This window comes from Myxocyprinus asiaticus, chromosome 31, assembly GCF_019703515.2.
Source record: "Myxocyprinus asiaticus isolate MX2 ecotype Aquarium Trade chromosome 31, UBuf_Myxa_2, whole genome shotgun sequence".
Classification (NCBI taxonomy): domain Eukaryota; kingdom Metazoa; phylum Chordata; class Actinopteri; order Cypriniformes; family Catostomidae; genus Myxocyprinus; species Myxocyprinus asiaticus.
In genome coordinates, this window is record NC_059374.1 from 26273048 (window position 1) to 26298869 (window position 25822).

A 25822-nucleotide genomic window follows, 5' to 3' on the forward strand; every position below is an offset into this window, starting at 1 on the left:
GTCAACATATTTATAATGTACAGTCATCATCCACCAAATTTAGCTAACAGCTCTTCATAAATCTGGCTAGCTAGCTAATGCCGACATTGACTGCATTTATACGAAGGCCTATGTATCATGCAAAGAAAAGTGATTACTTCAAACTACAGTCTCGCATAGTCAGACCTATATCCACACTTTTAGCCACCAGGAGGACTTACTAAGTAGTGGGAATTGGGCATTCCAAATTGGGTGAGAAAAAATAAAAAAAAAACACCAGAATGAGCAGAACGTGAATTTCCTCTGTATTTGGGCAACTGCCTTCAGTGTGATCCTGAAATCAAACATGCTGTCAAAATGATGAGGTGCATCTCGCTTTATTACCATGGCTTTAACTGCAGCACAGATGTCTATTTTATCAACCTAATGTGTTAGGGAAATCATTCAATTTTACAGACAAAACTAAATGTGTGCAAATTCGAAAAGAATAATTTACCAACACATTCTACTTTCTCAGGGAAGACATATGTCTCAGAAGCAAGCCTCCAACACTGTTTTTAACACATTCGGTGAGCTTCTGAGGAGTGAGCAAGACTGTGGCGAGCAGAAGACATTCAACTGATGGTGGTGATAGTGAAGACAAAGATGACTGTCTGAGACGTCACTCTGCTGTCCAACTCGTCCTGGCATTGTGATGCCAGAAGGATCCACAGTTGTGAGGAAACAAGGAGCCCACTATGGAAATGCTGCTTTAGCAAGACAGCCGCATTGTGTGCATAGAAGCTTAAAATTAAGATCAAAATAAAAATGGATAACCAGAATTATATTATCTATAGATAAGACAAACAGACCAACAGCAAACACAGGCAGAAAAAAACTCTGGGTGTGGCATGGTTAGTAATAAATTATATTATTTTATATAAATGCAGCTGTCAGAGTTGAGCTGGCTCTGTGTATGGTGGAGTAAACCCTGGTCAGTTCACTAAAGAGCAGACAATGAAGTGACAGAACTCTACCAGTGGATCCACTGTAGCCTGTGACAATGAGGGTGCCAAGATTAAAGTCAAGGTTAGTACGAGGTTCTCTCTCATGTGACAGGCGGCAGGAATACTCTACATATTGCTTGATGATAGAGGGTGTTTTGACTTCTTTGTTGACTTTGTAGGGTGGGATATGTTCGACAAATACCTTGCCAGAAATACAGCTCAACAATGCTTCTTGTCCAGAACAAAAAAAAAAAAAAAAAAAAACCCAACACATTGTACTACATTTTTTACTGCAGCATGAGGTAGACAAGCCCCTCCAGCTTTCCAAAACTGGTTTGGAAGGACATGATGTACCAAACACAGCAAGGAAAAGAAAACATTGTGAACAAATAAATGAATGCTCATAGCTTTGGGTTAGTATCCATGGAAACCGAGGAGCAGGGACAGAAGCAGCAGCAATGAAAATGAGTGGGCAGAGGGCTTCCTCAAACTAACCAAATGCTGTCTTGGTACTTATGTTTTGAGAGAGTCAATGTCTATAACTGTACTGACACAATGCTAATCTTTCCTGTCATGCCAAAGATCTACTTTGTATCATATTTTGTAGGACTCTGCCAGTAGTATAAATGTACAGATATTAAATAGTAAATATTTTTCTCAAGATATTGCATCAATACTTTAGATCTTAGTATCAATATATTTTTATTTGTGTGCACATTCACAGTATTTACTTCATTTCAATTAATGAAACAGTAAGCGACACATTGGTTTTTAAAAAATGCCACCATAAAAAGGTAAAAAAATACCCCTAAATTCAGATCGGGAGGCAAATATTGCCCCAAGTTCATTTCTGACCCTGATTCAGAATGCTGAACAGGACAAAAATGAAGTTAATTGTGCAAGAGATCCTGAAACTAATCCCGGAGATTCTCTCTTGCCCGTTTGGTGCTAGTTCAATTACGATGCAATTATGATACAATAATGCAGTGATTCCCAACCCCACTAGGGGTCATCAGAGCTTCACAGGGGGTCGCAAAGCTCTCTCTATTCTGAGGGTTACAAGAAAAACAAAATGGAATGTGTGAAAAAATTAAAATGATTTTTGCAATAAAGTACGATTAAATAGGGCAATTTAAAAGTACTTTAATCATATTTAATTATTTATGAGATATATAAAAAGACATACAGTATGTCTAACATTGGCTTTTTGGTGCGCATCTAGTGAGAGTGGTAAAGACGCAGGTTTTTTTAAAAAGACGCGACAAAGCTGCTTGTTCTAAGCAACGATCAAAACAACAGGTTAGCTACCCAAACCAAATCAGTGACTATGGCAAAGCATCAGGTAGAAGAGAAAAACGTGGTAAAATGAAAATATGGATTTATTATGATCGAATTATTTGTATTGAATTTGGTTTCATTATCCAACAACTAAACGCATATAGTTTTTTTCTCCATATCATTCTGAAGAGCCATCAGAGCACCAAACACCCTCAGATGGTTGCTTAACCCAGGGAATTGTTCCTTGGGAAAACATTGTACTATCAAAATAAACCCCAGAACCTCAGAGATCTTTTGACTAGAGCACAAATTTAAAAAAAAAAAAAAAAAAAAAAACACACTTTAAATATACGTTCTAAGTTTTTGTAGTAATAAAAAAAAAAACAAATGCATGCATAAATATCAATAACTTAAACTTAAGGTGAATATCCTATCCCACAATATTGTCTTACATTTTCAGTTTTATTTTTGCAAGTTTTTTAGGTTAAGTATAAAATGTATACATTTGTTGAGAACTTCAGGTGATTTCTCCTCTTATGCATTGATTAGATTTACCAGATTATATTTTGCTCCTATTCCAAGAAAAATCTATTTTTGTGAATAAGTTCATACTGTTAGTCATTTTCATTGTGCTGGTGGTGAATTCATTCATTTTGCCTCTGTCAGTAATTCTATAGTGGATTTACTTCAATGTTTAGGGTCACTGCCCTGCTGAATCACCCAACTTCTAAGTTTCAGCTGGCACACAGCCACCCTGACATTATCCTGAAGGATATCTTGATAAACTTGGGAATTCATTTTTCCAGATGATGGCAAGTGGTCCAGGCCCCGAAGCAGCGTTGGGATGATGTTTTCATGTATGTTTTCATTTTCAACCTTTCCCTCTCTTTGTCTGTAGTCCCCACATGCTTTAAAACATCCACCACTGTGCCTGTACCAAAGCAATCCAAAATCACTTGCTTAAATGACTGGCACCCTGTTGCTCTGACCCCCATCATCAGCAAATGCTTTGAGAGACTAATCAGAGATTACATCTGCTCTGTGCTGCCTCCATCACTGGACCCATTGCAGTTCGCTTACTGCAACAACCACTCCACTGATGATGCCATTGCATCTACAATACACACTGCTCTCTCCCACCTGGAAAAAAAGAACACTTATGTGAGAATGCTGTTTGTAAACTACAGCTCAGCATTCAACACCATAGTGCCCTCCAAGCTTGATGAGAAACTCCGGGCTCTGGGCTTAAACAGCTCGCTGTGCAGCTGGATCCTGGACTTCCTGTCAAGCAGACGCCAGGTGGTTAGAATGGGCAGTAACATCTCATCCCTGACCCTCAACACTGGAGCCCCGCAGGGCTGTGTTCTTAGCCCACTCCTGTATTCCCTGTACACACATGACTGTGTGGCAACACAGCTCCAATGCCATCATTAAGTTTGCTGATGATATGACGGTGGTAGGTCTGATCACTGACAATGATGAAACAGCCTACAGAGAGGAGGTGTACACTCTGACACACTGGTGTCAGGAGCACAACCTCGCCCTCAACGTCAGTAAGACAAAGGAGCTTGTGGTGGACTTCAGGAGAAGAGAAAGAGAACACAGCCCCATTACCATCAATGGAGCACCAATGGAGAGAGTCAGCAGCTTCAAGTTCCTGGGTGTCCACATCACTAAGGAACTCACATGGTCCGTCCACACTGAGGCCGTTGTGAAGGCTCATCAGCGCCTCTTCTTCCTGAGATGGCTGAGGAAGTTTGGAATGAACTGCCACATCCTCACATGGTCCTACACCAGCACTGTAGAGAGCATCCTGACTGGCTGCATCTCTGCCTGGTATGGCAATAGCACTGCCCACAACCGCAAAGCCCTGCAAAGGGTGGTGCGAACTGCCAGACACATCATCGGAGGTGACCTTCCCGCCCTCCAGGACATATACACCAGGCGGTGTGTGGAAAAAAGCTCGGAGGATCAGAGATTTCAGCCACCCGAGCCATGGGCTGCTCTCATTGCTACCATCAGGCAGGCGGTATCGCAGCATCAGGACCCGCACCAGCCGACTTCATGACAGCTTCTTCCCCCAAGCAATCAGACTTTTGAACTCTTGATCTATCACGATCGATATACATCAGCACTGCACTTTATGAATCTTATTATCTCACACTGGACTGTCATAAATTATATTCTCTTAATAACACACTGGCAACTGACTATCAACCGACAGCTTGAATGTCAATACCGTACAATACAACCTACTGTACATATTAGATATACTATATATACAATTTTTTTTTATTGTATAATGTGTGTATTATAATGTACATTGTATGTTATTATTTGTATATCGTGTTGTGTGTAATTATGTGTATATTAGATTTTAAATTGTGTTGTGTAAATTTGATTGGTATATGTCTCATCACTGTCACGACTGCTATGTTGCTTGGAACTGCAACCAAGAATTTCACACACTATTGCACTTGTGTATATGGTTGTGTGACAAAAGTGATTTGATTTTATTTGATTTGAGAGACACTGAAACTGAGCCCACAAATTTAATCACAATCCAACTTTGATATTGTGATGCAATTCAGTCCCTTATTGTATGTATTTTGTACAACAAAAATGGTTGTGAACCTAACCAAGATCCTATTGGCACCTGTATGATAAAATCTATGTCTTGACAGGCACTGGATCTTGCTCATAGTACATTGTGGAATGGCGGTAGTTTTCAGAACAACAATCGCCGAATCTGCAGCTCACAAATCCTCAGTGAATATCAAACTACAAACTAGAAAACAATAAATCCCAGAGAACACAGGAGAGTGGGTTAAAGGAGGAGAAGAGCAGCATTGCCTCATTCTTTCTGGAGGAGAGTCGTCTCACCCTCACATCATTTCTGCTAAGTGCTTGCTTCCACATCTACATCACCACTACCAGCCAGGCAGCATCCCGCACCCCTCCCATCCTGACTACACACACCCAAAGCATCCCTTCTCAGGAACCAAACACCAAAACACACCCATATCAGCCTCCATTGGGCACCTATGGGTATATCTTGTTTTACGATTACCTCTGACATGTGGATTTAGTTTGCTTATTATCCAGCTGCCGTCATGTAGTAATAGTCACTCACATAAAGAATGAAACAAACAGATATTATTTTAGTGATCTCAAAGTAGGTGAACTGCAAATGCTACACATCATTCTCTAGCAAGTTCAGAGATGGCAGACCGAGTTAGTGCATGTAGAGGGCACTCAGACATGGATTTACGTGTGTACACAGCAAAGGGGGTGTTGAGCCAGCTGTCTCTCTCTCTCTCACACACACACACACACACACTCAGCCACTTTGACAGTGGCGTTAATGAGATTTAGGCCATTCCACAGAGGCCACACCCCCTTAAGAAGCCAAGCAGAGCAGGGTCTTAGCACTAAAGCGGTGTTTTTGTTTACAGTCATTTGAATGAGGACCTGAGCAATAGCACAATTTCACACACACGCAGACAGTGGCAGAGGGATTACCACACTGTCAAGAGGAAGCTTTAGATTAGACATTCATATTCCCTCGCCAGTGCAAAGGAGTGGCAGTTGGCACAGTAATCTCTGACTGTGTGGCACTAATGCATGCATTGTGTGTGTAAAGCTTTGTTCAGCTCCTCCACACAAATATCTTAATGATAAACAACTACTAAACCACAAACAAACAAACATCACAAAAAAATTCCATGCAAACTTCAACTAATGTCATTTAAAAGGGTAATTCCCTCAACAGTTAACATTCTGTAATAATTACCTTACCCTTATGATGTTCCAAACCCATCTGACTTTCTTCACTGAACAAAAAAATGAGATGTTGGGCAGAATGTTTGCCTCAGTCACTGCATCTTTTTTTTTTCCATACAACGAAACTGAATGGTGATTGAGGGTAAAGAAAGTCATACACTCATACAAGGGTGAGCAAATTATGACAATTTTCATTTCTGGGTGAACTACCACTTTAAAACCAAAGCAGAGCATATATCACATGTGCCTTTCAGCCTTCCCCAATAATAAAATAAATCTAGGTCTAGACTGACTCTAGGGATGCTGAGGTGGCATTCTAAGCTCCTAAATGCAGCAGAAGGGCTGCCGCCACCTTCGTGTGCCAGTCTGCAGATTAAATCCATACTGCTGATGGGACTCCTGCTGATTGACAGGCGGCAGCTCCATCAGAGCTCGCCAGGGGTTGGCAAGAGCAGCTCCGCTCAAAGGAGGTAGAGAGGTGGTCTCCAGAGCCCAGGTCTGCACACACCTGCTACACCTAAAGCACAACACACGGCTGCTGAACCTAATATAGGGGACTGATTTAAATGTAAAAGGCAATTAAGGATTTAGACAAGAGCTAAATAAACATTAATAATGCACCTCAATTTACTTGCAAATCTGTTTAATTAGAATAAAATCCCAAAGCTAAAGAAGGTTAGATCTATTAAAAAGATACAAGCAACACAAACAAACACAGCCTGGAGCAGGTGGACACCACATTTCATCTCAACAACAGATTTGACAGCAATATTGATCTAATTTAGGAAGAGCAGTCTGACCTATGAGCTCACACCGAGAGTTAAACTCTCTTTCTAGGAGAGCATGACTCCAGAGACACTGTTAAAGGGGTCATATCATGAGGAATCAAATTTTCTTTTAATATTTTGACATAAGAGGTCTTCCATTATTTAAAAAAAAAACAACAAAAAAAAAAACAATTTCAGAACTCAAAACTTAATTCCCAGTGCAATAAAAGCATTTATTGAAACAAAGACGAAAAACGCCTCGTTCTCTACTTCCGAGACTACTCTACCTCATTTGGGGGCTCACGAATTCATGACTGCCTCTACAGCGAGAAAACGCCTACTTCACATCATCGCACCCTTAGCCCCGTTCACTGGCACTTCATTTCGTAAACGGAGAGAAAGCAGGACAGACAGGCCTTGTGTGGCCTCAATAATCCTGAACACCAAAGGGGACACATCTGGGCTAGTTTGAATTATTTCTGTCTATAAACATGCACTAGACAGACACTCTTTGACCGCTTGATACACAACTCGGGCCACTTTTAAGAGATGTGGTGTCAAGTTACAACTCCGAAAAGGAGAAGCCATTCGGTTTCATTCAGCAGATTTTGTTATTTTGAGAACAAAAGCATCATGGACACATTCTTGCACCCATCTGCGCTAATTTTAATTGTTTGTGTATGTAAACATGCACTAGGTGGACGTCTTTGACCGTTTTGATGCGCTTCCGACAATGTGCATTGCATTGCAGGATGATACTGGAAACTGGATGAGTGTGTGTCAAGTTCACACCGTGCTTTGTACTATGAATGTGCGTCATGTGGGTCTTCAGCGAATTCCAGCATGGATTGCATGTTTTTTTTGGCTCATATCAGCGTGGATTGCTTGTGAACCAGTAATAAAACGATTCAAGCTTTGCAAAGAAACTGTTATTGAAGGATGGGGCAGTTAAAAACACTTGGACCCGAACGTAAAACATATTTCAAATGTCATGACTGTTTGATAATTTATGGTGCTGACACCCTTTTAACACTGGCCGCGTCCATTGATGCCAAGCAATGGCTTGGGGCTAGTGGTCGACCGATATATCGCCGAGGCTGATAAATCTGATATTTTTTTTTTTTTATAGCAATTAACAGTTGTGCTTGAGATGAACAGTTTAATGCATTTGGATGCAATGTGTTAGATGCGCGTTGTGTAAACCCTGAAATTTTTGTTTTATAGTGTTTTGGAGCTTGTTCATTCTCTTCCAGTCGAGTTTCAAATATGGCTGTATTAGCCAATGTTAGCCAATCATAACAGTGGCCGTTTACATTAAAGTTTTAAGGAGGCGCTTGACCAAGCGTTTCAGACAGAGGGCCAGATACAAGGTGGGAAATTATCATATATTACTAACATTATCATTGGACCTCAGGGAAGATAATTAAACTAATATATATATATATATATATTATATATAAAGAGAATTTCATGACCCCTTTAACACAAGACAGACGATCCTCCAACATAAAAACCCATATTTTCCTTATCCCTACACTCCAACAGACCGAATTATACACAGCGTTTTATTTTTAAAAACATTCCTTTTCAGGCTTCAATGTGCCATATATTCAGTGCACAAACACAATGTTCTCTTGTTTGACTGACTATTTTACAGCCAATTTTAGGATTTGTGCAACCATATGACCATGACAACCATCTTAAATTAAACAACCACTGCTTCTGACTTCTACATATGGATAAGGTTAGATGCTGAGCTGCAAATTAATATCCACCTTATTACCTAGTCATCAAAAAAATGTTTTTAGCTAGACAAAAAGTAAACTTAAGACAAAAGAAATGCATAAACTGGATATGACAATTGGGCAAAAGAAACCCTAAACAATGCACATACTTGTCTTTATGTGACCTAGAAAAGATTGTGAAATTTTGAGAAAAAGAATGGGTTCAAGTATCATTTCTGTATGGCGAGAAGCTGAGCTATGTATTGAGAAAAGCCTGAATAAACTGGATAATACAGATTCCATTCATGTGTTCTGTATGAGAGAAATCTGCCAAAGGAAGAGGGTAAACTGTCAAGGCAGGCGGTCGATTTATCACAGTCTCCATTTCCCTTCCGTTATTATCCTAATGAATTCAGCAATAATGCAACAACATGCCCCCCTGGTATTCTATCAGTATTCACAAAAACTCGCAAAAAAAAGACCATTCAAGCCAGTGAATCCAAGTATGAAGAGAAGTTAACATTTTGTTTGATCAGCTTTTGAATAATCAACTAATTTTTCAGTTTAACCCACAGTAACATTCAATTTTCCAGCAAAACACACAAAATTATGCATTAATTCATCAAGTGGGATGACTCATGGAATTAAGCCATTAAAAGTCCCATTGAAAATCATGTTATGATTCTAATTTGTTTCAAAAGTGCCCGACTGTTATATCGCTCCGCCGATATTATCGGTCGATATTTGCCTTTCACCGATATATCGGTATCGGCGTATATTTTACCGATATGAAAACTTTTTTCAGAACATATAATGCAGAAAACTATGCTTAGAATTGGTGTCATAGCGCAGTTTGTCCAGCAGAGTGTGCTCCGACTCCATTGTTTACAGAGCTGAGCTGACGGTGGCTCTGCAGACAGGGCAGAGTTCAGCGGTGTCTCGGTAAGTTAACTAGTTTGTGAAATACATACTGGAAACTTAAACAATGACCCCATCATTTTCCCTTTTCAATATAACGTTAACCTTGTCCCTGACAACCATGTCACTCATGTCTGTTTGCAGTTAGCCAGCTATAGTTTGTCAGTGCAGTCAGTAATGTAGCAGATTGAAAGGTAAACATCAGAGCATCTTTTTGCAGCTCAGCAGACAACAGTGCGGTGGTGGATTGTGTCTGTTGAGTGTTGATTTCACGCTATATTGTTACCTAGTTGGTGACACAATGCTGGAAAGTAAAATAAACAACATCCGTCTTTTACTCTCCGTGACAACGAGCTTATAGCTAACTAGATAAGCACATAGCTACTTTCATTGTTGTCAGCTGAGTGGAAGCTAATGTGTAAACATGTACTCACCAAACTGTTTTGTTCAGGATTCACAGTTTGGTACCCCCTTCAACCAAACAATTCCAGTCGTTGCATTTATAAAAAGTAATATTCAGAAGTCTGGTTTTCCACCATTGAAAGTATCCCCTGAACTTGTATAGCAGAATATGGTGTAACACCGCTGCTGCTGTTTATCTCTTGTCTCGGCAGTATTAATATAGTCAGCATTTGACTGATACTAAACAGTACAATGTTTATTTAGCTATTTGTTTTATTTTTATTTATTCTTTATTTTAATGGTCAGCAACTGACTTATAATAACATACAGTAATGATGTTTATTAAGCTATTTATTGTATTTTTATTTATTTCCTCAATGTTCATTTCTAGAATTTGTTGACAATGTATAATAATAATGTCAAATATTCTTTGATAAAAAATTGTTTAAGAAAGCAGCCTTCTGAGTACCTTTGCATAGTCATATCAGTGCAAAATCGGTGAAAACTCCACATAGAAAATGTTAGTTTTCATTCCAGCTCAAAAATTAAATATATCAGCCACCATATTGGTAATCGGTGAATTTTCCCTCTCTAAAATCGGTATCGGTCTCAAAAATCCCATAGCGGTTGGGCTCTAGTAACAACATCTCGACATTAACAGCCCAAGCCAAAATACAGTCTGCAGACATGGATACATTTCTCACATTTTTGTAAGGATAACAAAAGATTAGCTCCAACAATCAATATCTTCATTAAGTGCTTGTTCAAAGAAAGCCAGTGTACAGTCTCTTTCATGATGGGGTAAACAGGTTTACATATTCAATTAATTTGAATCACTCCTTTTATTACATCATACTAGGGATGTGCGCTACGTCTAATCTGACTGTCGTTTTAACGGAAGTTTTGTAACCGACTAGTCTAAAGAGAAACCAACTTTAAAAAAAAAAAAAAAAAAAAAAAAACAGTAAAAAACAGTAAAAAACAAAAAGTTATGCGACCCATTTAAAATACTTAATCTATTCCACATCCAATGCTAAATTCTACTGAAAAGGGGCATTTATCTGCGACGTGCTCACCTTGAATTATGATCATTGAACATTAAATATAGAACATAACACGCATTCACTGAATCAACATTAGCGAATATTTAACAGACATATTTATAGAAAACAATTGAATGCATAGTGCAGGATCAATGGAACAACCCTAATAGACTGTTCTAAATGGAAATCACCAAGTAAATGTTATTTAACATATTAAAACAGTCAGGACATTATTGAAAATAATTAACAGGTAGACTAAGCCAAATCTATGAGAGAAAAAAAAAAATGCACTGAAAAGTTGCACGTATTTCACGACGTGCAGTCGTGCATTAACCATTGATCTAATATGAAAAAAAAAAAAAAGTAGCTATCAGAATAAAATATAGTTTAACATGTTATGCAGTCGGCACCTCATTGAAAACAGCCTACTTAATCAGCAGATTAAAAAAAATTATATGCACTAAAACAGTTATTTTCTGGACTACTTAAAAGCATAAATGTTTTGATGAGTAAAATTAACATGTGGACATGGTCCGGTGAAATACGGGACTTGACTCACCTGAGGCGGCTGTCCTGCACTTGAAAAAGCCTGCTCAGCGGAAAAATAACGTACAAGCTGTAAAGAAGACTCAAATGTGAAAACATCCTTAGGGACTTTCAAACATTTGGAAAGCCGATTCCCGCACCACCGAAGTGATTTCACAACTACTTTGCTGAGTTTGCTCTCACTGGAGAGCACATTTTCCTGCGCGCGCCGCGAGTGAGAGAGAGAGGGAAGAAGCACGCGCAGCCTGAGGTAAAATTAAACTCTGTATCTGCTCCAGATATCCTCTTTTTTCTTAAATATTTTTATAATATTTGTTTTATTAATTCTATTTAAAATGTAACATTAATATGACAGTAATTTAAGTGCAGCCTCTGTAAAAATATAAAACCAAACGTAAATGTGTAAAAATTATTAGCAGTTTAATGGGGGGAAATATTAACCGACTAGTAATTCCAATGTCCTCTAGCAGCATCAGAACCATTTAGTCGACTAGTCTCGCACATCCCTACCTCATACGTCTTACCACAGTGCTGATAAAAAGCTCTTATCGGTCCAACTCATGCATGTTTGAAGGTTAATTACAATGCGTGCAGTATCTCAGTCCGGATTTATCTTTACATAGCTTTAAGACACTGAATCTGCGCGCGCGCGTGCACACACACACACACACACCTTTTTGGGTGACTACATTAAAACATATCTGGTGTCAGTGCATCGAACACTTTTCTAAGAGTGCCTAAAAGCTCTCTCTAAGCTTATTACAATTATGTCAATCCTGATGGGAGACAAAGGGGATGAAGTTTGTCCAGGCTTTGTCTAGACTTCCTGTAGTCATCTGCTCACTGATTCCTCAAGACATTAAACCAGTGACTACCAGTGTTCTTTTCACATGTTAAACTCCCTGATGAATCTATTCCGTCTTTCACTTTGGTCAAAATTTTAATGAGGTACAAGCACTCATGGAGGTGAATTGATTATGATGTTGTCTATCATACATTCACAACCCCATTTTATGGCATAACATTCAAAGACAATCCACTAGACTAGATATCAAAGTTACTTCTTAGTTAAAGATATAGTTTGTGAAACACTAGTGTCAACAAATTAAATTAATACAATAAAATAATACCCGAATAGTATCCTGAAGCATTCACTTTCACTGTATGGAAAAAATATGCAAAGAAAGTGAATGGTGACTGTGTGTAAGGGCATTTTCACACCTGGCTCATTTGGAGCATTTGTTTTGGAACCTGGTGCATTTTCTCGATTTGATTAGGCATATGTGACCACAGCAATCACACTCAGATTTGCACCAAAACAATTGGTCCAAGACCACCTGGACGACATAGTCTTGGTCCAACTGCAAACGAACTCTGGAGTGGTGCGCTGGTGGTTAGAATGCAATCCGACGCCTCAACGGATCAACAAACCAAAAAATATATGCAAGTTTTACAACTAATATCCATCCGAGTGACAGATATGTTTATTTGCAGCGCAACTTCTGACTGGAATGTGCATTCTGTACAATGTGGCGACGTGATGCACCCAAATGTCGAAACGTGCAATATCCCTCTAAGTGCATTTTCTATAGTGTGCTATCACAGTCCTGTGTAAGAAAGAAGATTAGAAGGTTTGTGAACTTACAGCTCGTCACGTTGCCTCTGTGACAGCACCATGGTGGCGGTGGGGACAGGGCGGGGGGGTCAGGTAAAGAGCGTGCAGCAACTGCTCTCTCCCTTGGCAGGAGATCAGAGATAGGATGCCGTGTCCGAAACGCAGGGTAGTGAGCAGCTCACACTAAAACACTTCACCTTAACGACTGTCTTCGGGAGCACCATGCATTGACAGCCTGCAGGCACCTACCAGCCAAACGGTCACTGCACCTGTGAGAGAACAAGACACATTCAAAATTCAGTCAGTCTGGAAAGGACAAATTATCTCAGGCCCCATTTACACCTGGTATTAAGGGGGTCATAACATGAAGAATAAAACTTCCCTTGATCTTTTGATATGCAAGAGTTCATTGTACTATAAAAACATACTGCAAGTTTCAGAACTCAAAACCACCTGCTCAATTCAAAAAGAGCATCTATTTAAACTGCAAAAACTGTTCGTTTGGATTTTCCCTAGTTTGAGACATCACACGGATAAATATATCAGCATATGACTGCCTTTACAGGAAGACATCAACACCTACTTTTACATAATTGCACTCGCCCACTGGCACTCAGGTAGAAAGGTGAAGAAAACAAGACAAATGTGCTTACTATTAAGGCTGTCAAAGTCAAATTTGATATATTCGTCGAATTTTAAGATAAAAATGCAGTCGAATGTTAAAATAAGCATTCAAATTTTCAATGCGTGTCATGCGCTGACGACGACTTACATTATTGGGCTAAAACATATGCAGCGCAACCAATAAAACAGAACATGGGTGTTTCGAGATGCGTTTTAAAGGTTGAATTTAATTTTAAATTTGACATGGCGTCTAAAAAAATGCATTGTTACTGTACGAGACGAAAAATAGCGAGACATGATGCAACTGTCAAAGACGTTAAATCTAGCGCAAGCTGATTGGTTTATATAGATTTTTTGCGCCCCCTTGTGGATGTAAGAGACAATGTTGATTTAAAAATTTCCCCCTACCTGAAATAATGTCTTTAAATATAATTCAAGTTTTGGTAATATTTTAGTAAAAAAATAAAAATCGAATTTAGTATCTAAGCCCTTTAGCGTTTTAAGCATTGTAAGAACGGTACAAGCACAGCTTTAAAAAAACGTGTCTGTTCTGCTCCATCCCTTTGCTGCCATTAAATGGGTGAACAGCATCTCGTCCAGAGTAAACAAACAATGGAAGATAAAAAAAAAAAAAAGATGTTGCACCTGTGAAGACCAGCGTCTCTGCTTTAGCCTCTGCTAAAGCATCCCAATATCAGGAAATAGTGTCTGAATTTTTATAAAGTTCCTGATTGCATCAGTGCAGGATGATACAATATGTGTGAGCGTCATATTTTACAGTGGATTGTACTATGTTTGTTCGGCTCATAGCAGCGTGGATTGCTGGGGAACCGGTCACAATATGTTTAAATCTTTGCAAAGGAACTGTTATTGAAAGATGGGGAAGTTAAAAAAAACAAAAAACTATTGGACCTGACCACAAAACTGGAAGTTACCAATTCCATTCATGAATTTTTCATGTCATGATGGTTTTATATTTATAATTGATGGCGCTGCTGTGCTTGAGTGAACAGTTTAATACATTCGGATGCAATGGGGTGTTGTGTAAACCTGAAATGTTTTTACTTTAAGGTTAAAAGGAGATGCTGAGAACAGATGGCCAGAGACAGGGTGGAAAATGATCTATATTATGACCAGTGCATAAAATCTTTACTAACATAATAAGTGGACCTCAGGGGAAAAAATAAAAATATAAAAAAAAGAAAAACAAAAGGGGTCATGTCCCCTTTAACAAGTTTCAGGTGACCTGTTTGAAATGGGATTGATTTATATGGATTTAAATCCAAAATGTTTTGAGATTCATCCACATCAACCACATTCAGAGTTGTTCAAAAACACTTTCGACCACACTGCACAGTGCACATTGTAGTGCAAGTGCTAATGAGTTCTGGCAACAACGAAGGGCTGCCTAATCATCTGTCAATCAATGACTGCAATGAAACAAGAGTTTTACACTTTGCCGGTAACCAACCGAGATGGATCCTAATACAAGGTGTAAGCAGGACCTCATACACACACACACAATAACAGACCTCAAAATGCAAATAAAAGCAGCCTAGAAGAGTAGTGGTCATACCGTCTTAAGGCAACAGTGAATAAACAACACTGACCCTGTTCCTTCTCTGATGGTAGGTTTGGGGGGGGTTAACACATATTTCATCAGGTGTTCCATCTGCTCTATTTCCCCCAGCACTCAGTCCACTCTATGTGGAGCATTTTGTAACAGACTCCTGCCCCTGTCGGGAGCTCTGAACACAAGTAAAAGGGACCAATGACCCAGATTTTAGCATCAACCTACTTCTGCTCTCCATGGAAATACACAGCTTGATAGCAACAAGCAAGTACCTTTTGGGTAGCTGTTTGATATACAACTCTCTACAGTTCGGAAAAGCACTGAATTGAGAGTATCCTCCTGGAAACAAACAGCTTGACTTTATGGAGTTAATCCAGCCATTAGATTCAGTTCTCTCCAAGATGGGACTGATGGCACGTGAGGAGAAACATTATAAGCCTCTTAGTTAGACCTGTATTAAAGTCCAGTTAGTACCCTACACAGAACAACACACGCCTACAAGTGGCTAGAGGGGGTCTCTGGTATTACACAACGCAAATAAGAGGTCAGAACACTGCATTCCTCAACCAAGCGGCAAAACAAGATCCCATGAAATTGGGGGCCTGGGTAGCTCAGTGGTAAAAGACGCTGGCTACCACCCCTGGAGTTCGCTAGTTCGAATCCCAGGGCGTGCTGAGTGACTCCAGCCAGGTCTCCTTAGCAACCAAATTGGCCCGGTTGCTAGGGAGGGTAGAGTCACATGGGGTAACCTCCTCATGGTCGCTATAATGTGGTTCACTCTCGGTGGGGCGCGTGGGGAGTTGAGCACGGATGCCGCGGTGGATGGCGTGAAGCCTCCACATGCGCTATGTCTCCGTGACAACGTGCTCAACAAGCCACATGATAAGATGCGCAGGTTGATGGTCTCAGACGCGGAGGCAACTGGGATCCATCCTCCGCCACCCGGATTGAGGCGAATCACTACGCGACCACGAGGACTTAAAAGCACATTGGGAATTGGGCATTCCAAATTGGGTGAAAAAAGGGGAAAAAATCCAAAAAGATCCCGTGAAATCAAAATTAAAGTTTTGCTGCTTTTAGTCCTTATCTATTAGCTTTAAGGCCATCTATATGCTAGTGTACTTCAAAACGTTTTTTTTTTTTTTCCAAAAGTTTTCAGAAGATATAAGCAAATCTGCAGTCTCTCTCTTCAGGATAAACAGAGCCAGAAAAATCTATGACTCACAACTTTTGTCCAATCAAATGCTTTCTAGAATGAGAACGTCCCCTCCCCCTGTATCTAATCAGCACATCTGGCTGTGTTCTAACTGGAAAAGATCATGACTTTGCAGGGCACTTTGAAAGAGGCACAATCCATGTTGTAGGGTTGTTCTAAACATATTTTCCAAAAAGAATCACTTAAAAATTTAGTTTTAATGACCATTATTAACCTTTCAGCCCTCTGAGGCTCACAATGGAGGTAAAACTGATTTTTTTTAAGGGAATAGGGCCTAGTGATGATCTCTGCTGAATGGAACGTGCCAACACAGGAGTTGGATGCTAAGAAACATGCTGACTTTGCAGCTGTTTTCGTAGGTTCCTTGGGATGTACAGGACGAGTAAGTGTTGTTTATTCTTTATGTTAGTGTATTGTAATTCATAACATTGATATTGTGCTTATAAGTTGTTTCTCATTGTCATCTGCATTGATGTCAGGGTCGTTTTAGGCATAGCCGAACTGATTGGCGTGCACAACGGCCGTGATGCGCTGTTTGTAGGATGGTTATGTAGAGAGTATCTAAGATCTGTGTATTGTGCTTTTTAGGCTCATAGCTCACTGTGCACTTTATTCCCTGCTCTTCTGAGTAGCATTTGATGCATATCAATTGCATTAAATTAATTAATTTAAAAAAGCAACTTTAAGGACATGCTTTTATATAAAGCTGTTCACTGGGGGCTTAAAGACATTTAAGGCATGATTTTCTGTAAAGCTGCTTTACAACAATGTGCATTGTGAATAATGCTACACAAATAAAATTTGATTAAGGTAATGTTATATAGCTAGCTAACAAGGATGAGGTTGTTGAAATTACATGAATTGTATAGAAAACGTAATTTTATGAAAAACAGCTATATTATACATCTAGTGGGCCAGTGAAAATAGTGGTAGGCCAAGTACAAATCTGAACTAAATCCTTATTTGCTGAACCCTGGAATCCGAAAACTGATTTATCAGCAGACTTAATGGGTTGAATGTTTATCATTAGCTTTTAAATTGCCAGATCCTGAGCACCACTTGAACTATAAACATCTAGAGAGGCTCTGATATCCACTTTCACTCCTGACAGACCAGTCATTACAACCACTGAGATAATCACTGAAAAATACAGAAGCAAAAATCAATTCACCATGTCATGCCAACCTCAGCAGGCCTGCCAATCCCAGCAGTGTTACTTGTGATGTCAATGTCTCTTTTCCTGTCTTTCTCCACTAACACAATGGTTTAACAGTGAGGGAAGCAGGAGACTACACCAAAAATGTGAATGAGATGCAAAGAGTAAGAGGGGGCCTTTATCCTCCATCTCGCCTCTTCTTTTTTGTGACTCCTCTATTAAAATGGGACTTATAATGACATGGTAGCTCTTTCACATCCAGTTATTGTTTGCCACGGACAACATTAACATGAACAGCTAATGGTACTAAGACCCCATTTACAACTGGTATTAAGATGCGATTCGGGTGATCCAATCACTTGTGGTCAGGCAAGACACGTCGTCGTTTTACACCTGGTCGTTTAAATGCATCTCCTTTGACCACTTGTGTTCGGATTTCGAGGAGGATTTCATGACAGTATAAATCAATTATAATGTCAGCGCATGATAATAAACAGCGAAAAAGTCATAAAAGACAAAGGAAAGTAGCAATAACAAGCACGCTGTTTCTCCCAGATGCAGTTGAAATTTAATCCAAGCACAAACGCAACATGTCGATCAGAATTTGCAGTTATTTTAGTGGAGCCTCTGGGCCTGAAAGTTGCCGCGGGATTGCGGGCATTGCGCACAAGTTCCATGTTCATAGCGTGGGAACTTCCTGCACACTATTCACTTTACAGTGCAGCTGCGAATTATTAAACCAATAGATACAGATGAACAAATCAAATCAAACTTGTATTTCTATCAAACTGTAACTCCAGAAGATGCGCGAGTAAATCCGATCCGTCTCTCCCTCTCTCTCACGTGCAGCTGTCAGCATCACGTTTGAGCACCTGTTGAATTTAGTGTAAGCGCGCGCAATGAGGGAGCGCTTTGTCGGATACTGAACTTAAGATGTTACAAATGTATAAACTTTTCTAAACCTGTTAATTCGACATGCAAATAGCGAGCGACACGATAAAACTATCGCTCCTGTTCATAATTAACAAAGCTGTTAACATTGCAAGTGTGGACGCCATGAGAGGGGCGGACGTGTGAACGGCGAGCTCTGCACACTTTGCTAGTTTTAATACTATTTGTGTCATAAACCAGTGAGATTCGATACACCCTGTTCCATAACTGTTCTATGAAGACAATATGTCAAAGAATTCAAAATCCTCGGACTCTGGAGACATTAAAAGACACTTACGAGCTCAAGCTGATTCCCCTCAGCGGCAGGCCGAAAGTAAATTTCCTAGACGGGCTCTTCCCGAGTCTGCTCAACATAACAGGACATAAGCTGGAAATCGAGCAAGCTCACAGGGTCCCGGCTCAGAGATCCACAGAGGGAGACAGGTCCCGATCAATTCTGGCCAAATTTCTGAGATCATCCGATAAAGATCTTGTTACACAAGGCGAGGAGTAAAGGAAAGCTGTCTTGGAAGAACCACAGCATTTACTTGTTTCCAGACTTTGCAAACTCGACAAGAGAGAAACATGAACTATTCAGGGAATGCAAGAATCTCTTACATCAACGGAAGGTTGCGTTTGCTCTGATGTTTCCGGACAAACTGAGAATAGATGCTAAGGATTGAGAATTTACATGCCCACAGCAAGCATTGTCCTACATAAAGACAATGGAGTGAGTAAGCCATTTGGTGATTTTCATGTTGCCGCCTAGTGGACCTGACTCACTAAACATTCTCTTGTCTGTTCGAGGAAACTGGGCGCCTTTTTCATTTAGTTTTGTGCTGGTTCCGCCTAGTGGCTGGAGTTTGTTTTGTGTAGTATTATTTCTTCAGGACAGCTCGTGGATGAATCTGCTCATTTTGGGTGCTTATGCCTCCTGTTGGCTGGAGTTGGTTTTGTGGAATATTTCATGCAGGACATTGGAGTGAGTTTGACTGGCCGTAAAACTGAACATTATGTGGAGGTTAGAGGTGGGAATCTTCACTGGCCTCACGATTCGATTATGATTCAAAGGGTAACGATTTGATTATAAAACGATTCTCGATGCATCAGGATGCATCTTGTCCTTCAATTTCTTTCTTTATTCAGTTTCTTCAAAATTTATTTTTTTATGCTCTATTTTTTCCATTTCAGCTTTTTATTTAACAGCTGTTTAAAAAAATCAGAATGAGTCACATTACATAAACTGGCCTTTTACATTCAGTATGAGCTGTGAACAAAACATGGAACATCCACAAGATTAAATAAATGGTTCTATAGTTTAAGAGTATCTCAGTTTCTTTCTTTAGAACCTTATAAAAACCTTATTCTCCATCAGAACACACTGAATACTATTACTGCAAATGATATATATATATATATATATATATATATATATATATATATATATATATATATATATATATATATATATATATATATATATATATATATTTTTTAAGCATTGTAAATCATTTAATAGTATTTAATTATTATTTAAAATTAATCTATGCCATGCTATTCATTTAAATTTTTAACCATAACTGGAAGTTGCTGGTCCAGGATGAGATCTGCTTCTATGAGAGTGCAGCTGTCAGCTTCTCCTCTCCTCAGCTGCACAGGTGATAGTAAAGCGGTTTAAATAGCGCAGTTGTTGCTTCAGAAATTTATCAAACGTCTCGAATGCACTGTTCCATCCGTTTGCTCTGCGAGTAGAAGATCGCATGACCCTGTCACAAAAGCTACGATGTATTTCAAACCTTTATCATCAGGTGTGCGCACAGTCCTGACAAGCGAGTGAGTGACCGGCAATGACTGGCAATATAGCAAAAGCCAATGAAATGGAGAGCGCGCAAGAGTAGAGAAAGGCATCAAAAAATTTTTTTAATTAAAACATGAACATCTCCCGAACCGCTGCCTCGTCATTATTTTCTTCTGCGTTTTCCCCCGTTGTGTGCAAATCAGTGCAATAATGGGTGCGAGCTTGTATTTCATGTTGTTTGTTGGCTTCTTATCACGAACAAACTCTCCCGTTGCTATGTGCATGGGTTTGTGAAAGAATTTCGGGATCGTAGTTTCATTCGGGCACAAATGGTCATGTGTTTGATATAGCTGGTTTGCAAACAGTCGTGTTTGAGCACTTGACTTTAGTGTATGCACTTAACTCATGTCTTTGTTTCTACATCTGTCTTTGGCGCGCGCCACTGCTCTGCCGTGATTTAAACTGAAGTCAGAATCTATTCTGATTCTTTCGAGAATCGAATCAGAATCGTGATGCATCGCTGAAACGATTTTTCCCCCCACCCCTAGTGGAGGTACACACCTTCGAGACAGTTAAGTGGATGAATCTAAAATTTTTTTTGGTGTGTGTTTATTCCACTTATTGGCTGGAGTTTGTTTTATAGATTATCTTCTGTTGTGTAATTCTGTTTTACAAATTTTTGTATAGAAACAACGGACTTGAGCAATCCAACAGCTAAGTTGTCGCGGGGGATCTTGTAGGCATACATGGATTGTTTGAGTTTAGAGGGATGGACGCCGGATGACACTGTCGTGTGTGGGGTTAATGCGCACTTTTCTTTGGTTTATTTTGTTTTTTTTTGTTCTGGGGAAAGTTTGGGGTTTGATTGTTGCACCAATGTGGACTTTATAATTTTATTTTTGACACACAATCTATTTTTTTCTAATGTGTCAAAATGTCAAATGTTAATGAGTGGATTGTCTCTCTCCACGTGGAATGTGAATGGGTTGGGGCACCCCATAAAAAGAAAAGAAATAACCTTCCTTCTTAAACGATATAGTGTTTCTTCAAGAAACACATCTTTCCCCACAGGAAGCCGGAAAATTTGGGAAGATATGGGGTGGGCTGATGATCAGGGCTTTTTTATAGATCTTGAAGGGATGTTGCTAGCCACTGGCACCCCTCATGATATAATATTTGGAGGAGACTTTAATCTTTTGATGGACTCAGTCCTTGATCATAATGAAGCAAAAGTGTTTAAGCCCCCTAGAGCAACAGTGATGCTTCACAGGATGTGTAAAAATCTTGGTCTTACAGATATTTGAAGACTTTTTAACCCATCTGGTAGGGACTATACATTAGAAACTTTGTGGAACCATTAGATCTCCCTAAATTGACAAATGAGCACAAAAATTCTCATGATTCTGAGATAACCTTGGAAAAGCTTGGCGAGGTAATTAAGGCCATGCCTACAGGCAAGTCTCCGAGGACAGATGGTTTTGCCGCAGAATTTTTTTAATCTTACGCTACAGAACTGGCTCCACTTTTGTTAGAAGTTTATACTGAATCATTAAAGAATGAAAAGCTTCCCCCAACCATGACACAAGCCCGGATCAGTCTGATTCTTAAAAAGGACAAAGATCCAAGCGAGTGTAAGAGTTACCGTCCAATTTCCCTGATCCAACTAGATGTAAAAATATTGTCAAAAATTCTGGCTAACCGATTATTAAGGTTATGACATCTCTTATACATATAGATCAGGTGGGGTTTATTCGGGGCCACAGCTCTTCTGATAATATCAGGAGTCTCATCAATTTCATGTGGTCAGTAGCGAATGATCAGACTCCGGTCACGGCCATCTCAATCGACACCGAAAAGGCATTTGGTACGGTAGAACAGGATTATCTTTTTAAGATTTTAGAAATGTATGGGTTCGGGAGTACATTTATAGGTTGGATTAAGTTACTTTATAGACACCCTGTAGCGGCAGTACAAACAAATGTATTTCAGATTATTTTACTCTGGATAGGGGCACTCAGCAGGGTTGCCCTATTTCCCCATTATTGTTCTGTCTTGCCCTGGAAACATTAGCAGCCGCGATAAGAAAGGAGGATGATTTTCCAGGGGTGGTGGTGGGAGGTGTTGCGCATGAGCTTTTACTTTACACAGATGATATTTTATTATTTGTCTCTGACCCCATTAGATCTATGCCTTGCCTCCACAGAATTATTAATTCCTTTTCTAAGTTCTCAGGATACAAAATCAATTGGTCTATATCCGAAGCTTTGGCTCTGACAGCGTACTGCCCAGTAACGGCTTTCCGACCGGGCGTCTTCTAGTGGCCCAAACAGGGCATTAAGTATTTGGGCATTTAATTCCTAGCAAATCTGTGTGGTTTAGACCCCTTAATAAAAAGGTTTGAGCGATGTGGGCAGGTGAGCTTCGTTACATTTATCCATGATTGGGAAGGTTAATGTTATTAAAATGAATTGTATTCCAAAATTAAACTACCTACTACAATCTCTCCCTGTAGATGTCCCCCTTATTAATTGTTTAAATTCTAACATAAAAAGGATGACAGGGTCATTTTATAATGTTGGAATAGAAAGAAAATGCCCTTGTAAAGGTAAAAATACCCCTGGAAATCAAATATTGCCCCTTAATGAAAAAGTTCATTTCTGACCCTGGTTCCATCTGACATATACAGGAATTGAGACAAGTAGCCCCCCATGAGATTTAGGTGAGTTTGATGTAAACTTTCAGATGTTTTAGTGTTATGAGAAACCAACACTTACTGTAACCTCTTAAAATAAGGATAAAGTGAGGTAGGTCCACAGAAGAGTAATCAGTTCTTATAGATAAGCTTACACATTCTCAAACACAAAAGGCTAAATCATCCTTTTTGTACCAAAACATGCCATAGTACTTTTCAGCATGCAAACGGATTTAACCAGCAGTCAAAAACAGTGGGTCTACTGATCCAATTGTGACCACGATCTTGAAATCTACATTTCACACATCAAACACTGGAGCTTTTAGTTGCCATGGAGAATGCATTACTATTCCACACTAGCACTAAAATACATCGTCACAACCATAAAGGAGCAGATGGACAACTGGAGAGCGCACAAACCCACAATTCCAAAACATGAATTTCAAAACGTACTTCTTGCCATGCTGCTTCCATCCCAGTCATTAAAAACTGCCTGTAGGAATTCCTTAAACACACAATTACTGTAGCCTGAGCACTGCATTATTTCAGCCAAGGGCTTGGAGGAGTTTCTTAGCAACTGTCTGTGTGCAATAGAACCATACAAGTGAAGTAAAAGAGTCAAGTATTGTTTATCCATTACTGCTACAAAAAAACAACAAAAAAAAACAACACAGAGCACTAACAAGAGCATCTGATTAAGACAAAGAAAGAAACAAAAGAAATCTAGCCCATGCTGTGTGTTATTTTTTCATTGTTAGTAAAAATGGGCAAGATGACACAAAAGTTGTGAGACAGAGAGAAGTAATGAGTCAAATCTGTTACCAGCATTTCTCTGTGCAACTTCTACCCCAAAACAGTCAGTCCGTTGGCCTTTAATTTCTTTAGATCAGTGGTTCTCAACCCTGTTCTGGATATCTCCCCAATGAAACACACCTCATTCAACTCATCAGCTCGTTAGTGGAGACTCCAAGACCTGAATTGGGTGTGTCAGAAAAGGGAGATATACAAAATGTGTTGTACATTTTGTGGCGGTGGCTCCTGGGACAGGATTGAGAACCACTGATTTAGATTTTTCAAGACGACAGGCTAAAGACCAAAGTATACTTAAGCTTCTGCTTACAGAACGGGTGACGCAAATTTCGTCATCAGCAGAGTGCTTGAGCACTGAATGCGTCCAGCCCTCTTTTTCTAGTCACACGTACTCTGGAATTATTTGCACCAATTAGTATGTCCACAAGGTGGTAACACTCACAATAGAGCGCAACAGTCTGGTTCTGGAATTTTAAATACCATTCATGTTTTCCATAGACTAATTGATTTTCAACGATAACTTATAGACCTTTAAAAACAGACCCACCTTGAGCTACGAGGTTGTTCATTGATAATATATACTTCCGTTGAAGCCATCCGTCAGCGTTATTCAACTTCATCGTTTAAAAATCGTGTTTGATAGAGTTCATAGTAAACAACTACATTACCCATGGTCCAGCAGAGAAACCTTCACCAATCAGAGAACCACGACCAACCAAGCCCACGAAACATGTCTTGGAGTGACCGCGCGCTCCCATGACACACTGTGAATGACGTAATAGAGTTGGTCTCCGTTCACCCTTAAATTACTCATATATTTGTTCATATCCTACTATTATGCAATAAGTGTAAAATATATTGTTTATATATATAAAATCAACAACCTAAAATCAATAGTTTTATATATTCCCATCGTTTTTTATTCAATGACATCATTCGCAATGCTTCATGAGATTGTAGTCCGTGCCCTCATGAAAGACGGTAAGTACAAAGTCTTGTACCTTTGTCTTATTGTCTGATTTTCAAATACTTTGTCTCAAAACAAAAGTTTGTGATGTTGTGATTCTCATCGGAGCTGGTTGGTTTGGTTCATGGCTTACAACTTTTTTATGAAGGATTTAAATAAAAGTCTATGGGGAAAATGAATGGGGAAAATACTTCCGGAACCCAGATGGCTGAAAAAGTGGGCGGGCACTGTTGCGCTCTATTGAGTTGTTGCTTTCACAAAGAAGTGCAAGAAGATGATGGAAACACCACCAGTGGATGTGCAAGTCAAGAGGACGTGTGTGAGGAGGTCTGGAGATACCTGCATTTGTTTAAATCTGAAGGAATACAAAGACATCTTTATGGGTCTAAACTCTTGAAGATAAATACGCCAGTCTCTCATAGCCCTTTAAGTATCCTTTAGACGGATGGCAAAAGGAAACATCCCTCTTTGTGAAATTGTGCATGCTGGCACAGATTGCTGGCCAATAAAGCTTGGACTAATAATCACTTTTGTCAGTCCCTTGATGGAATTGCCATGATTTCCAGACCACAGTACATTTCTGCTGAGGGAATGCTGAGTAGTAGCTCATCTGGATGGCACAGAGAGTCCAAAGATGACCAGGCATGAGCTGAATATCACTAACTTGAGAACAAAACGTAACAAGTGCATTGCCACTGAACAGAGACAAAGACAAGCGACTTATGAAATAGTGTTGAAGAGGGGGGGGCCTGGGTAGCTCAGCGAGTAAAGATGCTGACTACCAGCCCTGGAGTCACGAGTTCGAATCCAGGGCGTGCTGAGTGACTCCAGCCAGGTCTCCTAAGCAACCAAATTGGCCCAGTTGCTAGGGAGGGTAGAGTCACATGGGGTAACCTCCTTGTGGTCGCTATAATGTGGTTCTCGCTCACTGTGGTGCGCGTGGCGAGTTGTGCGTGGATGCCGCGGAGAATAGAGAAGCCTCCATATGCTCTATGTCTCCACAGTAACGCGCTCA

General features: G+C 39.7%; 1 protein-coding gene across 1 annotated transcript in view; it reads right to left on the reverse strand.

Moving 5' to 3' along the window:
- LOC127422034 (lissencephaly-1 homolog A-like) overlaps nt 1-25822 on the reverse strand; it is a 54972-nt gene that overhangs the window by 26727 nt on the left and 2423 nt on the right. The window contains exon 2 of the mRNA XM_051665361.1: nt 13072-13310. Within this exon, the coding sequence (XP_051521321.1) occupies nt 13072-13103 (32 nt within the window). The 5' untranslated portion in view covers nt 13104-13310. The remainder of the gene's footprint in view (nt 1-13071; nt 13311-25822) is intronic.